Source organism: Ruditapes philippinarum, unplaced genomic scaffold, assembly GCF_026571515.1.
Source record: "Ruditapes philippinarum isolate M1 unplaced genomic scaffold, ASM2657151v2 ctg14503_1_1_1_1, whole genome shotgun sequence".
NCBI lineage: Eukaryota > Metazoa > Mollusca > Bivalvia > Venerida > Veneridae > Ruditapes > Ruditapes philippinarum.
Window position 1 is genome coordinate 4694 of NW_026858578.1, and position 18340 is coordinate 23033.

The 18340-nt window shown below is 31.8% G+C and overlaps 1 protein-coding gene across 1 annotated transcript; it reads left to right on the forward strand.

Moving 5' to 3' along the window:
• The first annotated feature begins 1544 nt into the window (after window positions 1-1544).
• Window positions 1545-17822, forward strand: LOC132753646 (V-set and immunoglobulin domain-containing protein 10-like). Its single transcript, XM_060744137.1, has 6 exons — window positions 1545-1976; window positions 11160-11450; window positions 14073-14182; window positions 15157-15331; window positions 15837-16184; window positions 16938-17822. The coding sequence occupies exons 1-6, from the start codon at window positions 1928-1930 to the stop codon at window positions 17276-17278; spliced, it is 1314 nt and encodes a 437-aa protein (XP_060600120.1). The 5' UTR covers window positions 1545-1927; the 3' UTR covers window positions 17279-17822.
• Window positions 17823-18340: the final 518 nt, after the last annotated feature.

The following is an 18340-nucleotide window of genomic DNA, read 5'->3' on the forward strand; positions in this document are numbered from 1 at the left end:
TGGGAACGACTTAATTATCTCATGTGCACGACTTGTTAACTCGTGGCCAGGACATAGTATCTCGTGGCAAAGACATAGTAACTCGCGCCCACGACTTAATTATCTCGTTCCCATGACTTAGTATCTCTTGGCCATGACATAGTATGTCGTTCCCATGACTAAGTAGCTCGTTGCCGCGACATAGTGTCTCGTGCGCACGAGATAAATAAAACACACATGTTACCTCTGTGCCTACCTAATACGCTGATATTCAACGATGTTTCTTTTTATGCTTTTTTGTAAACGCATTTTTAATTTATAAAGTTCCCCTTTGAACAAATTCTCTATATCAGAATAAAATCAATGTTCGTTACTATATTGTTACAAAAGGATTTGTGGCAAAAATACAAATGAGATTGTTGAAAGTATAAAATAAGACGTATACGTAAAGAGAATAATTTTGAATGACATTTAAAGGAGGAGATCACGTTATTGAAATAGCAAAATTATGTAAATATGTGCTAAAAACCAATCATTTGGATTATATTACAAACCTTCATTTCGTTTCTTGTTTGTTTGTTTGTTTTTGTTTTTTATCAGGAATAATCACATATAACAATCTAGATCACTTTTTGACCTGCCACTTTTTAAGTGTAAAAATATTTCATTTCCTTCAGACCAGCAATATCTAGACCAGGTACCTGTTCAAGTAGCACAGCATATCCAAACCACTATAGATGTGTTTTGACATCAGAAAATTCCTTAGCCGATAGAGAATATACACACAATGTACATTCTTCATGGAATAATCAATCATCACGAAATCTGATCCTTTAACAGGGTCTTTAAAAATTGGTGTTCAAATATGACACATAAAAAATATGCTTTCCTAAATTTTGAACTTCAATACGAGAATAGGTATTATAGTCATAAAAGGGTAGATCAGCACGGAAGGGAGCGAAAGACAATACCTAGCCACATAAGACCATCGGAGTGCAACAACAAAAACAAGTGTACAAACTTTTCAAGGCCAGATAATCAAGTTTAATCTTAACCACACTATAGATGAAATTATTCAATCATGAACTTTGGTCAGAAACGGACGAGAATATTTGTACCAGAAACTTATGCCTGTAATAAGTAGATATTGCATTTCACATTTCTATTCATAAACGATTAATAAACTGAAAGAAAAACGCAAATAAGATTTAAAACGTGTAATGCATCGTAAAAATGACCCTTTTCAAGACAGCGTAATTGCGATGTTGCAGGAATGGTATCCACTTACACAAGTAAAAATTACTTCTTCTAATAGTAAAATATACTTATTAAATTGATGCTTTGAAATTGTACCATAGAATTGTCACCATCGTAGCGTCTTGTATTGTGGGCTAGGATAAAATTTGTTCACGGTACACCGCACGCTGCGTTCTGTGTATCTGTGTATTTATATCAATTAACGCATATTCTTTGTATTTGTACTCCTGCATGAGTGGTTTCTATGCAAGAATTATTGACATAACCATACCAGTATTTCAAATGAATTGTCAAATATTTACTTTGGTAAATCGACAAACTCTTAATCAGTGTAGTAAATTGACTGTTTATATAAATAATTTAAAACACTAAGCATGTTAAAGTTTATTAGTACTTATTTACAAAATTAAATTGGTCGCGCGGAGCTAATAAACTTTAACGTATACATAAACAATAAGAAAATTACTGTCGTGTTTAAAAGCATAAGATTTAATGTTTATTCACCGAGCTGATTTAACTTCCTCATATATGGGTACATTAATGAATAAATAAATGTTTAAAAAAAACTGGCTACTTTATTCAATTTATAAATATCGGAATATCAACATGGGAAGTTGATGTAAACAAAAATACAAGGAAGTTTTAAACGTTATAGACATATATGTATCTTAACTGTAATATTTAAATAATCATGAATGTTTTCATACTGATCATTGGAATATTTATTTCGTTGTCAAAAGGTAATTATTTTATTGTATTTTATTCATGGAACGTACTTGTTATGTTTCATGAAAGCTACATCATCTAAAAAATAAGTAAAACCCCCAATACAACTAGGAATGTACTTTATTATACTACTTTCTAAAAGATTTTTTTTTTTTGTAATTTATACATGAAATATATATATATATATATATATATATATATATATATATATATATATATATATATATATATATATATATATATATATATATATATATATATATATAATAGATATGGAATTATTTTGAAGTGAAGAAAGGGGATATTTATAAAATGATTATACTAAATGTTAGATGGTGTATTATTATTTTTTTTACTTGAATTTGGGGTATGTAATAATAAAGAAATTCATACATATGAGCACCGTCATGCGATTTGGGGTCTTAATGACATAATGCGCAAACGTCATAAATGACGTCAAAAGTCATACCGGAAGAAAAGTGCGAAATTACACATGTTAATCTAGAAGTTTTGTTTACGATTATTATCGACAGGTTACACGTATTTTCATGGCGTAAAATGGCCGAAGAGCTAGAGGTAAGTTTCTTTATTCGTATTTTTTTTAAACAAATCTATGTTATGTTTTGAAACTGATTTCATTTGAATGTAGAAATCTTAAAAATGTTTTGAAGGTCAGTTGGTAATTGAAAACGAAAGTAGAATACATGAATCCCTTTTCACATCTGTTGCCCTTTTCAACGATTAAAAGTTTATCATGGTTTAGGTATAGACTAGCATGAATGTTTCGACATTCATCTTTTTCTCTAGAGCTATGTTTATTTGTTATCTAATAAATTTAGAGAAAAACAATTATTTACGGCTTTGCGAGCCTAATCCTAGATGTCGTCTATAATTATGAATAAGATGTTCACAAAAACATGAACCCTTAAACTTTGTTATATGGATTGTACATGTACATTATACATGTGATAACTAATTTGTTAAATAGCTGCAATTATTGTGTAAACTAAAAACTGTCGTCTGGGACCGCGCTGTTTCAGTTTAAACACTGCTATTGTATAAATATAATATTTTTTCTTGAATGAATGTTAATGCCTCTGTAGCTAAACGGTTACGCCGTTCGCCTTGCGTGCGGGCGGTTGAGGTTCAAAACCTGCCGTACATTCATTTTTTTAGACATTTTTTATATTATATTCACATGCTGATTAAACAAATAGCAAGCAGTTTAACAGTAAAATATCAAATTTTAAGATTGTGCATTGAATTTTTCTATTCAATAATCATATATGTTTAATAAAAGAGGTAGGATTAGTATATCATTTGTGTTTTATTTTCAGGAACTAGAGAGCCTTTTATCGGAGCATTTTGGCAGAAACACCGTTGACTACACCCTGTAATATCCAGGAAGATGTTAGTAGCGACAGCGGTTCTGTCCAAGACATCAGGGAAAATAATATAGTGGAGAGCAGGGTGCGAGACTTCCTTTACCAGGATAGAGGCGCAAGTACTGGTGCAAATGGTTGTTCGGAAGACATTGAAAGGGATGAAGAGCTTGAATGGTCCGATGAAGATGAAGTCTGTGATGATTATGTTGAACCAGATTCTGACCGCAAGCAGTTACACTTTATAAATCTAGTAAATGTTGTTAGGTTAGCGTGTAGCGGAAAATTCACTGAAGATCAGATATATCAGTACCTACTTAATATGAAAGAGATGGAAAAAGAAACAAAAGGAAATTTACATTATGGTCTGATAAATGATGAAAGATCTACAGAAAAAACACAACGTGGTAAAAAACGTCAAAGAATGAGAAAAAGAAAAGTATACGTTTCATGGTAACTGAAGTTTGTAAAAAAGACATTTCTACTTTGTCATGGCATAGGGAAGAAAAACGCTAAGTAGCTTTAAGTAAGCAAGTTTTTTCAGGAAGGTATTGCTCCACGTATACATGGAAATACTGGCAGAAAAACCCCATAATGCTATAAACCTTTGACGACGTTACAAAAGAGTTATATACATTTTATAAGTAACTTTGCTGATGAAAGAGGAATACACCAAGCCCCCGCACCAAGGGGACGAGATGATATTCCGCCAATTTATTAACCGTCCGATACAACAAAGGTTCAGATGCACAAGGATTACTTATTACTTGTACTGAAGCCATTTCCACAAATCAAGCACGTCTCGCTTTCTATGTTCAAAACTCTCTGGTCCACGTGCACGCCTCACATCAGAATAGCAACACCAAGAAGATGACGTCTGTAGCTACGTGCGAGCGAATGAGAAAGATGATATCAGACGCAGTGTCAGAGGAAAGACAAGCTGGAGGCCTTAGCTATTATGCGACAACACATTCTTTTTAGCTCAAAGGGTGAGTACTAGTTTATTATACATTAAAAATATTAATTAAAACATGTGAATTATTAATGTAAAAAAATTGATTAACAAGATTAATAATTTAATGTTTATCTCCTTTTTCTTGATTTTTTAATTATGTTAAATGAAAGTATAACGTTTAAAAGCTATGGAATTTGATACTATTCCAGTAAACAGGAATGTTTGATAAACCTTTAGTTGTGAAATTGCTAAAAAAACTTTTTTACATTTAAAAAGGAGAGGGACCGTACAACACATGTTTAAGAAGAAGTGCTGAGGAAGACGAATAACTTTCATTTTACCTTTTGATTTTTGCCAAAAACGTGAGTTTGCCACATCACGCCAGACAAATGGGACCGTTGTATTTTTCTAAACATTGCGAAAAGTACAAATTTTTTTGGTTTCCGTATAGACGGTATCCCTAAGCAACTGAAATTTTTTGATTGGATGAAAACGAGAAAACAGTGGGAGAGGATGGATCCAAAAACACATGGCCCTGATGCAGTTATTTCCATGGTTGATTGGGCACTACAGGAAACATTGTGTCAGAGCGAGAAAAGTTTTTCAATCCATGCTGATAATTGTCCAGGTAAATTATACACATTCTATTCTGTTAAAAAGGCGCATTTATACTTCAGAAGAAATCATTATTTTCTTTTAATTGTTTAGAAATTTAAAACATATTTAATAATGCTAAAAATTTATATATTTAGAGCATGTTCAATGTTAAACAAACTAAAAAGTAGTGCAAAAGTGTACAGTGATGTGGTTGTAAAAGAAGCAAAATATTAAAAGAGTAGTTATTTTTTGACTTCCATACAAATACTAATTCTAATAGAGCAAAAGAAGTTAAAGATAGTTAATTTTTTATAGCAAATGAGTATTTTGTAGAAACTGGAAAACTTGAATTACCGACAAAAAGTTTTTTTTTTGAGAAATAAAGTTGATTAGCACAATCTGAGGCATAATATGGGCCTTTTAAAAATGTAACAGTACTGAAATAACTAACTTCTCTTATTATCATTACAACTTTTATATTGATATTTTTGGTTTTATAAGACTCTTTTTTTATATTCAAGCTTAGTTTGCATTTGAATTAAAATTCCATAAAAAATATAGTTAATTAATCTGCGCGATAAAAATAGATGTGTTTTAATTGTTATTAAATGAACAAAATATCCCCGATAATACTAAATTATATTCATTCTCGCTTTTATTAAACAAGCAGTGAATTTTCATTTCAGGCAGAACAAAAATAAGTATGTGCTTGCTTATTTTATGTGGAGAAGTAAAAATGGACTGGTCAGAATGAAAAGTGATAGAATACTTAATGCAAATTCCAGGTAAGTTGGTAATATTCTTTACGCCACGAGTGATTCTACGTGCACCGTTTAAAAACGGAATCAAACGGAATCTATAATTTAATTTTGATTTACTCAAAAAAAAAAAAAAATAGGAACAGATTAATCATACATTATCGGGCTGAAAATCGCTTTTAATGTACGCACCTTGAGTTAAATTAAAATTGCGAATCCCAATGGCCCGATGAATGAAAGCGGTTTTTATAAAAGACACCGTGCTATGTTCTTCTTGAAACCAAGAACATCACGAACAATAAAACCGCTAAAAGGCATCTAGAAATTTTTAAAAAAACAAATTGGCGCTTGATATTTAAGTTTATGTTATTTCGGAAAATATTAAAAAAACATTCATTGTTAGTTTTACTCAAAAATGCTTTGTGCCTAAATGACATGCTAGAAATTCTCGTTTCTAACCTGACAAAGATTTTTTAGTATGAAAAAACAATGTGCAGCAATTTACACCTTTAAAATTAGCATGCTAAAATGTTTTAGGCCTTGTTATATTGAAAACAGGACACGCCCGGATGTTTAGTAGATTCCGGCTTCGCCCACATCAAGCGAGTATATAGACGAACAGATTTGTAGAGACCCTTGGACAGCTTGAAAATGTTGTAAACAAAATCATTCAAAACAAATGTTGCTGTCCGTTTTTCCACAATGGGCATGGAGCAAATTGGAAGTCATTCTTAGATGGAAAATTTAAAGCAGTGAAAGGAATAAGGTAGTAAACAGATGCAACATACATATACTGCTTTAATAATAATAATAATAATATTATACTTATAATACTAACATAGTGGTAGTAATGATGTTACAAATAAATAATAGAAATAATTATGATAAGAATAATATAAATAGGAAAGAAGTTCTCGTAACTGAGTTAAAAAATATGATTTAATCAGTATAACTTTCATAATAAGCTTAATATTGCTTAGCAGAAATGAGATGATGAGTTTTAATTTCAGGAAAATATCAGTACTTTTCCGGTTTACTGCAAGACGAACCAGGTATTGTTACCGTGCGGAAATTTCAATCTATGATCAAAGTGAGGAAAAGATTTCTATTTTAAAGAATCAGTCCCTCGCGTTTTGAATTGGCTGTCAGACCAGAACCAATACAACCAAAGTGGGCCCCTTTAGTCAACGCGGCAAACCTACCTTAACAACTCCGTACGGCCATACGTCAGACCAGCGTATAGAGACGAGTTTGTGGTGTACACAATTTGAAGCAAATGTTAAAATAGAGAAATAAAAATTATTGATTGATAAAACTTTATTTTTTTTTTGTTTCAAGAATCTTATATCCGTTTGATGTTTTAACAGACATCTCCATTGAATAAACATTTCGAAAAATGTTACAAACTCACGTACTCAGAAAAAAATCTCTTTGGCCATGATAATAAAATCATATAAAAATGTACCACTGCCATACCATTTACTTATTCATTATTTCAAGTTAATATGGCCTAATATGTTTTTCCCTCGTCAATAAATAGTATAATCATTTGAACACACCTGATGCAAGAAAAGCGGGAAACGATGACGTGATAAATGGGAAACATTGACGTCAATTTAGCGACGACAACAACAACGTCAATAAGTTTCAACATGACGTTGTGAAATAAGTCATATTGAAAAAAATAATAATTTTTTTTGCATATGAATTATATCGCTGGAAAGCATATTTCATGAGCTTTAATTTGATGTAAAAATCTCAAAATCGATAAAAATGTCATTAAGACCCCAAATCGCATGACTGTGCCCATATATATTTTCAAGATAATGGAATAGAATAAGGAAAAGGTTAAAACATAACCATCTAGAAAATGAGGCATACATGTTCATCAATTTAATAAATATTACGTTGATTTGACCTTATACAGGTGTTTACATTTCAAAGGTTTTTTTGAAAAACACATCTCAAAAATACATCGATACTTGAGTTAGCGTTCAGTAAAATTGTAAGCATCCATTGAAAGATCAAAATAAAATAATGATATGACGGGCACTTCCGTGCCGCTTTTGCGACTCCGTAAACACGGTATTGCACGACCGTGTATACATTTTCTTAGTTGTACAAACATAGCGTAAAGACTCGCTTGTTGTTAGCGTAATGAAAAATATTATTTTTGTCTTCATTTTGGGCATGTGATGAATGAAATATTATATTCGTGTAGGTTCATTTCTAATTATTTATATTTAACTCGTTGAATAAAGTAATATTGTGTTCAACAGAGGCTCGCATAACATAATTTTACCAAACTCGTTCAATAAATTCAATTTGGAATCTACACTGACTTAATATGAAAAATATATTTTAAAGTTTTACTCTCTGGTTTAAGGTAGTACAACCCTAATGCACTATCTCCACTGTGAAGAGTATTCAAATATGCTAGAATCACTGTAAAATGTATTGAAACTGAGGGGCGTGGGTTCAAACCCCGGAAGGGGCAACTTTTCTTTCTTTCTTTTTTTTCTTTTTAACATTTTTTATTAATCTCTCAGATCCCTAATGGAAGAAAAAAGTGTTTCATTTTAATTATGTAATTTTTGTAGGTATTTATTTACTAAATAATACCAAATTTAATAGCATATATGATACCAGATATTTTCAAAGTTTAATAAAATAAAAACTACACGGTAAAAGTATTTTATATTTTGCAAGACCAACCAATATAATTTAATAAAATTTAGGCAAACTTTGAAAACAGCCCCTCATTGTGGAAATTTTTAGGGATATTTTAAAAAAAAGGTTTTTACACATGGAAATGGTCAAATAAGTGTTAAAACTGGGTGGGGTAGGGTTACATTTTTATACATATTAAAAACATTTCGTTTAAAAACAATCATTTTGCTTGTTTAATTTGTTACCTAAATGTCATTATTTGTTTCTTAACAATGAGCAATAGGAAAACATTTTTCATAATGATGATATTATAGATTATTTAGTTTCCTCATATCTGAAAAAGCCCTTCTTATGGCAAAGTTTTAGTTAAAAAAATGTCCATTTATCATAAACCACACGGTAAATTTTGTTTAAATTTTGCATACAGGTGACATTTAAAGCATATAACTGTCCTATGTTGTCAATTTTACAGTTCCTTATAGTGCCCATTCGGGGTGTGCTACCTTAAGCCTGAAAACGGAATTTATTTTGTTTGGATATATCCCGTTTTCAGGACTTAACTAAGCGTAAAACTTTAAAAAAAAAATATATAAGGTAATAAAGCCAATATTCGGTGTGCTGCGTTATTTTTTATATTCTAACGATTTTTTAAAAATGAAAACATATTTGACCTTAGAATCGACGGAATGTTTACAAACATTTGTCCGATTGGGGGCATTTTTTTCGTGCGCGATGTCGTAGTATCCTACCATTGTTATCTATTTATAATAGCTTAATAGAGTTTTAAAGATACAAAACTGAAGCAATATTAGATAAATGATTAATCATTTCTTGCCTATAAATTGAAAATCATATGTACACATGCACTATGTATCAACAGTTAAAGAAAGAAAAAATTAAAACACGCACAAATGACATTTATGTTACAGTTCAGATACAATGTATGATTTGAAATAACATATTTGCCTTTTTTTTTTTACTAAACTTTGCTACATTTTCCCATTTTTTTCCTACATTTTTGATCAAGTTTATTGTTTTCTGTTGTCTGCTGCTTGTCACCGTGTTAACCTTTAAACTTAAACTTCCTGCTATCAAAAATTAAAAAAAAAATGGCGAATAACATTTAAATTTTGAATGCTTCGGATTTCTAGGTGCAAATTTATAACGTCCTACTCAGTATCAACAAACATGGTTAATACATGTTATACAAAATAACATATTGTAAATACTTTGAACACCGTTGGCATTTGTGTAATGAATACTTTCTTATCCACCATTGTACAACAATAAACATTATTAATTAAACCCTTGTCAAAACATTCTTATTAATAGTCCGTGGCAACAATAAACTCCTGGAAATACGAATCAACATCCATATATGTATCAACATCCATATATGTTATCGGAAGAATTGACATATGTGGGGCCCAATATCAAACCATGATGAAATTCTAATTCCGTGCACACGTGCTCGATGTAAATAAACAAGATATACCGAATGTGTAGATAATATATCCAATGAATAGCAGGATACCGCCGTGACGTCACAATGAGCAGTAGGTTCCTAATGACAAAATAAATAACTTGATAAACACAACTGTAATTTCAAAGATGAGATCCTTCTATCTAGTTGTATGGCAATGCAGTTATTCTGTACACCAATCATGAACGTTGGGCGCCATTGACGTTTGCCGGTCATTAGCTAGCTCAGGCCCTTCGCACAGACATTTGATAGATTGTTAAACCTGAATAGAACCACCGACGTTCCGTAAGCTAGCTGGATAGCTTCCTCACATGAAAGAATCCAAAGTGCCTGTCGGGATTAGAACCTACAGAGGTAAAAGGCAAGTCGGATACGGTGACGGAATGCAATAATGCATTACCGTACCCATAAATATCACTTTGTGTAAACAATTGTGAACAATTAGTACATGATACTATAGGAGTATAATAATAGGATAACGGGACAAATAGATTTTGAATGACTGAAGTAAAGTGCAGGTTGGTGTGAGAGGAGAATATGTTGACCTAATACGATACACATTTTGCGTTTAAGGATTAAAGATTGAAAACGACAACCAGTATTTATTCATATTATATGTAATAGAAAGAGCACCGAAACACGAGGCTATCTGATTTGTACGAGGGGGCGTAGCCCCCGAGTATTAATCAGATTGCCGAGTGTTTTGGTGTTCTTTCTCTTTTGTATCATAGTCAAACATAAAAGCACGTTCCCTGTTGTCACAATATGAAACCCCGGCAAAAATGAACCAATGAACGAACATCTGAATATGATATTTCTGCCGCTTTCCCTTTCTCTGCCGTCACAATATGTAAACCCCAGCAAAAATGAACCAATCAATGGGCATGATCTGGAGTGCGGGTAACTGATACCTGCACTCCAGTTACCGCACTGTGCATGTATATGTATACGATTTAACTCTGACACATTTTCAACAGAAAGGTCCCCAAACTATGATACAATTATAAATGATAACTACCCTAATGGCACGTATATTTTCATATTTAAGTATGTACTGCATGTACAAAATGCCAATCTCAAACAGATTCCACTAGACAAACAACACTGTTAAATACACATCGTTAGTAAAAATAAAACTTAACACATACATTAAAATGCATAAATAAATGTAGAAAAAGAAAAGGATAATATTTTAATTAAGAACACACAGCTTTAACATTATATTAACAGTGTGATGAAGATACAGTTCTAACATGTTATGTTACTGGTAATATTGGAGATATTGACTGGTATGAATTTGATACAGATGTTGTAATATGGGATCAGTTTCATTGTTTTATTATTCTATTTAGTTGAAGGTACAACAACTATTCTAGTACCAAGTGCTGGTAACTGTGGGGACAATACAGTCCTAACATGTCAGTTTACTGGTAGTATTGGCTATACTAGCTGGTATGGATTGAACAAAGATATTGTAATAAATGGAGGTGTTGTAAGACCAGAAGACAACAATAAATATACAGAAACCAGGAGAACATCATCATTGACATTGACAATACACAACACTAGCATAACTGATGAAGGAGATTATAAATGTAAAAATGGATTTGATGAGAGTCAGCTAAAACGTTTAAACGTTGAATGTAAGTTGTTTTTGTACAAAGCTACACTAAGATACAATTTATTTTCAGTTTAATTTACTTTCATTATTTTAATAATGTAAGATAGTTATCAATTTGAATAATACATGTGTTTCAGAGCAATAGAGAGATACTGTGTTATTATTTATTATACCGAACCAACATTTTATTTTAATGTAGCAAAAAGTTTACATTAGCAGAGGATAGGGGAGACAACTAGAATATTACGTTTCCTTAAGTCTATCTAGAATTACTCGCTTCTGGGGAATATGATACATCGAAATAACAAATAACAAGATACAAGAAAGATACAAGAAAATTTATTTTACGTCGGATACATTTAAAAAGAAAACACTAGCTCATGAGCTATTTTCCGACAAACAATAGTATACAAATGTATGTATTAACAAAAGTAAAGCAGCTAAAATAAAATATAAGCATAAGCACATTTAAGTACATGGGATTAAGACATTAAAGCAACTAAAAATTATAAGCATAAGCACATCTAAATACATGGATTTAAGATACTATAGCACCATAGCATGTTTAAAAGTTGCAAGAATTACGAGCAAGATAAAACAAATAACAGATATATATAAATAATGCACATTCCTGTAAAAGTGTTATATATTAGCTAAAGACAGACATGTATAAAAATAAGCATAAGCACATCTAAGTACATGAAATTAAAATTAAAAATAAGTGTAAATCTACAAAAGTTTCAAGAAAAATAATACAAAAAAGTAAGTTATACATATACACGTATGTACATACCTGTAAAAGAAATATAATAGATAAAAATAGACATATATATAAAAACAAGGAAAATGCACGGGACTATCACATAATGCAAATTAAAAGTAACACTAAGCATTTTATAATCATAACGTTGCAACATCTAAAGACTATACATAGAAGCACATATAAACACATGTTAAACACATGCAAGCACATGTTAAACACCAAAGTGTTTAACAAAAGGCTACAAACGACACATTGAACACTTACATTTTGGGCCTGTCCAGGTGCCAACCAGCCTCCCAAATTCTTTGAAGTTTTCTACTCTTCTGATGTCACTAGGGAGGCTGTTCCACATCCGTGCAGCCTCAAAACGAAAGGCGTTCTATCCATTCCACGTGGTTTCGTACTGTAGGCACTTCAAGTGTATGATCAAACCTGCAATTGTAAACAAAGGTCTTAAACTTGGCCAAGTTTTGAATATATTTTGGTGATATATTATGTAAGCACTTGAAAGCGTCGATGACAATTGTTTTTAACCTGCTTAAATGGAGTGTGGGTAGTTTAACCTTATTAAGGAGACTTTCGTATGATGATGTAAAAACATTGAAAATAATGCGTAAGGCCCTGTACTGGAGTTTTTCAAGTTTGTCAGTGTAGGTTTTACTACAGAAATGCCACACTATCGGACAGTAATTGAAGTTTGACATGATAAAAGATTTAAATATGATAAGCCTGGTAGATACAGATAGGAATTTACTTAATCTTTGCAGGACATTTAACTGTTTTGCAGCTATTTGGCAAATGGCTGATACCTGGGCATCAAAATTTAATTGATAGTCAATATCTACTCCTAGTAATTTGACCTGTTCATCACATGGGATAGTGCTGCCGCTTATATCAAATGACTCAATTTCAGTATGTAACTTAACCCCTACTGAAATAGCTTGAAACCTTTCAGGATTTGTCTGCATTTGGTTGGATTTAAACCAATTTATGAGGATATTACTATCATCCTCAAGGGCAGATTTGACAACTGTATCATTTTTATGCCAGAAGGACAAAGTTTTATCATCCGCCTAATATTGATCCTTGAGGGACACCCTTAATAATATTATCCCACTGGCTGGTATAATACCCTAGTTTAACCCTTTGTTTCCGCTTTTGGAGATAACTGCTCAAAAGTTTACAAGCGTTATCAGACAAGCCATAAGCCTTCACACACACTTGGGGTGTGGAGCTTAAAACGCCTTTATAATCCAAATAAAATGTATATTTGTCAATCTCAGCACATGTACTGTTCATATATATATAAAAACACTTAATATAAGCCGTTTTGAAAAAAAAAATCATATTTCAACGTCTATAATAATACACAAGATAAAAATGTTCGCCGTAAAATATCCGCACACCTACCCTCAACATCACCATGTATTTTATTCCATTTCCAATATTTTCACATAATCCTTTGGTCCATCGACACAGAAGATATAATTCTTCACGATAATTTTACTCCATTTACAAACTATTTCGGTAAATTCAAACGTGGGCCCAGCTTTGCCGTGTGCCAAATGCGCTGCGCTTTGGAGATGGGAAACAGTCGGCTATTCGGTAATATGTTGGTTCCCGTACTTCAAAGCGCATTATCCCCCATGAACAGACTCAATCAAACCGAGTCTGCAATTTTCATGTAATTTTGTTGTGATTAATGCTTTCGAGGGATCAAAAGCAAAACATATTCAGTACTGTAAAATATCAACGGCTTGTGCATAGGCTGGTGAACTAAAATTTCAAATCATAGGAGATTAACTGTGTTATAATTGCATAAACACATTTTCTTTGCGTTTCCCTAACATATTGAATTTCAGTGATATTTTGATATTTTAGGTAAAGCATCATCAGCTACACACAGCGTTACAAGTGGAAAGAAAGTACAGATAACAGTAAATAAACTATATCCTGCCTCACCAACACTTACTGTTACATTTAAAAGACAGGTACATTGTATTTATAATTTGAGAACGTTAAAAATCCTAGGGTAAATTCATGTATCAAAAACTAAAGAATTTTTAAGAATTATCAATGTGTATGTGTATTCTAGTATTCAAGTTTTATGAATTATATTCGAGTAGAAAAGAAATAATGCAAGAATATGTGAAACCATGTGATAGCATTACAACTCTATTAATTCTTATATGACAGTGTCCAGATTTTTTTCACTGCAGCTCATACGTCTATCTAACACGTGCTTTAAGCATCATCTTCATTAGAAAGTACTTGAATTCTTAAACCAACAAGCTTGGCGATTTAAATTGTCAAACAAATTAAAGGAAGATGATACGGAAAATGTGTTCTCTGGAAGAAGAAATATGTATATCCACAAGTTTAATAAATTATTAAGAAGGTTGTCAATGAGGGGATATGAAATCAACATTCATATTTCAGTCTTAAAATGCTTATTGCACCACAAAATCACTTCGTAAATCATCACCGTGAAACTGAAGTATGCGAACAATGTCGTATGTGTAGGACACTTCATGGGACAACAAACGAAACAGTTTATATCAACTTCCTTTTATGTGATTATGTAACGAAAATAAAAATACATTGTGAAATCATTTACAGAAATGAAGTTTTCTTCGCGATATGCAGGATGTGTACTTTATAACTGTATATACTAGTATACGTTTCAGGCTATTGCTCCGATAATTTCTGTCAACTATCCTTATTAATATATAATCTACGCTAGAGCTTGTATGTAGGCTTTGATTTCAATAAGTATGCTAAATAACTGCTAGATATAATGGTGACCATGGTGAGACGATATAGATTAGCATGTATGTCAAAACAAGCATATATAATATAGACAAAAAAAGGGTCAAAGAAAAAAGAAAATGATCAAAAATAAAAATAACTTTAAATCATCAACATATTGCATGATGATTAGAGCTTATATATTATATTTGAACAGAATAGCGCCATCCAGATATCAGGATCTACAGCATGTTCAAGTAGTTCACAGTATACAGGCTACTATAGATGTGTGTGGACTTCTAGGAACTCTTTAGATGATGGGTCGTATACATACAGCATTGTTGTTACAACAATCACACAAGCTGCTCCACTTACAGGATCATTCAAAATAGGTATGTTAGTTGTGATTCTTCAATTCAAATATTTTTGTTGATTTTCTATTGTTAAACAACTTCAGATATTGTCTCGGATTTTAGGATAATTTACTTTGATATATGCAATGACAACCCTCAAATCCACTCATTTTTTATAAATTGATTATGGTGTTCATGGTAAGAAACATAATTTATGCAACACTCAATGTATGATAGGTATACAATTTTACAAACTTTATGTTCGTGTAGCAATTGTGGTAGACAGTAACCTGATTTATATCTTTGCACCATTAAAACATCTTGCATAATTTGAATTTTAAGAAAGAATTGTGTTTTGTAAGTAATGCTTTCGCTTAATTCATGTGTTTGTTTGTTTTGTTTGTTATTGTGTTGTTTTTGTTTTTGTTTGTTTGTTTGTTTGTTTCGGTTTTGCTGATGTTGTTTTTTCGAGACATATATATATTTTATTTCAATAAGATAAACTTTGTATTATTTATCGATTATATTTCGATGATAATTTCAGCTTCACCTACTACACCAGTGATTTCAAATGTTGTGCAGTTGAATGCTAGTCGTGAAGTTGTTTACGGAAATGAAGGACAATCTCTGACAATACAATGTACTTCGACTGGAGGATATCCCTCACCAACGGTAACCTGGTATAAGAACAGTATATCTAGCTCTAACCAGTTGTCCACTACAAGTTCAGGGACGTTACAAAGTGACGGTACATACACTGTCACCTTACAACCTACATTTACACCTGCTAGATCAGATGATAGGAAATATTTGATATGTAGATCGTACTATCCACAAGCTGATAGTGCTCAAGTTGGATCAAATAACAAATCTGTGTTACTTTTCCTAAGTTGTGAGTATTAAGCTTAAAACTATTTTTCTTATAATGGACAAGGACACACTGCAGTGAATTTAACACAATGAATTTCTCATACTTGCAGTTGTTTGTCCGTTTGTTTTTTTTGTCAATAACTTTTGCTTAGTGACTGGGATAGGTAGGGAGGGATGGAGGGAGGTATGTATCTCATTCTCAAAAACCATTCCATAGTTTTGGAGAGTTTGCCATTGGAGATTTTGTATGCATAAATTTTGTTCAGAGCATTTCACAAATGTATTTAAAGTATCATCTTTGAACTGTGCATATTAAAAGAAGCGCAGTGCATAAAAAGCATATGCCTAATTTTGATGCTTTAAGTCTTTGTAACTTTGCATCCTAGGATATTATTAAACAAACTATCTTTTTTGCAAAAATGTCAAATTTCACAAAACTTTCACCGCAACTTCATGAGGAATTCATTTTTTCAATTCAAACGAATCATGATAATGATGATTAATTTACAGAATCAGAGGCCTATTAGTTGAATGTATTTTTACGATCATGTATATGTAGTTTTTGTAATATGACTTATGAAATAATAAAAGTTTTGCTGTAACTTTAGCATAGATGGCAGTCGTAATAGCTATGTAGATATTTAGGCTTAATAAGTAGATTGTTGAAACAACAAATTTCTTTTAATAACGGTTATTTCTGTCTTTCCAAGCCTGCAACATTTTCAATTTTGTTGTTTTGGGCTTTCTTTAAGGATTCTTATTTTCTTTCTTTCAGTAAAGCCTAGTCAGCCAACAGTTTCACAGACATCTGTTGTATCAGCTGGTAGTTCTGTAACGGTAAGATGTACAACAAGTGGATGTAGACCAGCAGCCAGTATATCCTGGTTATATCAAGGTGTGACATATAGTGGCAGTACAACAAACACAGCCGATGATGCAACAGAAACATTTACAGTCGTTTCTACGTATACTAGGCAGGTGACAGCTGCAGACAATGGGCAAAGTATACAATGTATAGTTACTCATCCAGCATTAGTGAGTCCCGCACAACTGACTAGATCAACAACTTTTAATGTTCAGTGTAAGTTAATATTAAATTGGCATTTACCGATGTAAACATAATATAATTTATTCAGTATAGTTGTATTTTCTAAATGAAGCTGTGAGTTGAATAAGGCAGAAAAGATAAGATTTTTGGAATATGACAATAATGCATGTCTGAAAATTGTAACAAAATATAAGGGCAGTATTCATAATGCATACATATCATTCCTTACAAAGAAATATCAATATTATATTATTAAAATGGTGTATTGTATGCGAAACAGTCATGTCTTTATTTGATTTAAGCATCATTTCAATTAAGACCACTTTTACGCAAATGTTACATTTCAGTTCAAACCAGCTTTATGCAAATGTTACTGGAAATGAAAAAAATAAATGAGTATAATCATGACATATTTTTACACCAATACATAGCTGCTTTGTACTTCAGTTAACCATTTACAGATATAACTTTGGAAACTTTTATAGTATAGAGCAGTGTGGAAATTAATGACCACAAAAGCGTATATTTTATTTAAATGTCAGTCTCCATATGCATATTGTCTGTTTTGAAACGGAATTCATATAGACTAGAATTACTGTCAACCGAATTCAAACCAAGGACATAGGTTCAAAGCAAAGAATAGTCAATCTTTTGTTTTACTTTCTTCTCTTTTCTTTAAACATTATTTATGTACCTTATAGGTCCATTTTTGAACTAAAAGGGTTTTTTTTAATTTCCAATGCTAAATTTAGAAAAATATAGAACACCTGGTACTGTCTATGTAGAAATATTCGCGGGCTTCATATTTTCGCGATCTTCGCGGTGACATTCAATCTGCGAATTCATGTTTAGCGTGAATATTTCTACACCAATAATTTCTTAATAGATATATTTTTGCTCTTCTAAAGAACAATGTATACTATATGCTCTCAATACATACGATTTTATTTTTCATCAGTTGAAATTGTGTTAGTGAATATCAGTTTGTGTTGTTTGTATTGTTGGTTTAGAAAAAAACAAAATATGATCTGATCGGATGTCAAGACGTTAATGACGCAAACTGTGAAAAATCATGCACGTTTACGGGTATTCTTTTGTGTGCCATAATCTGTCTGGTAGACAACAAGTCT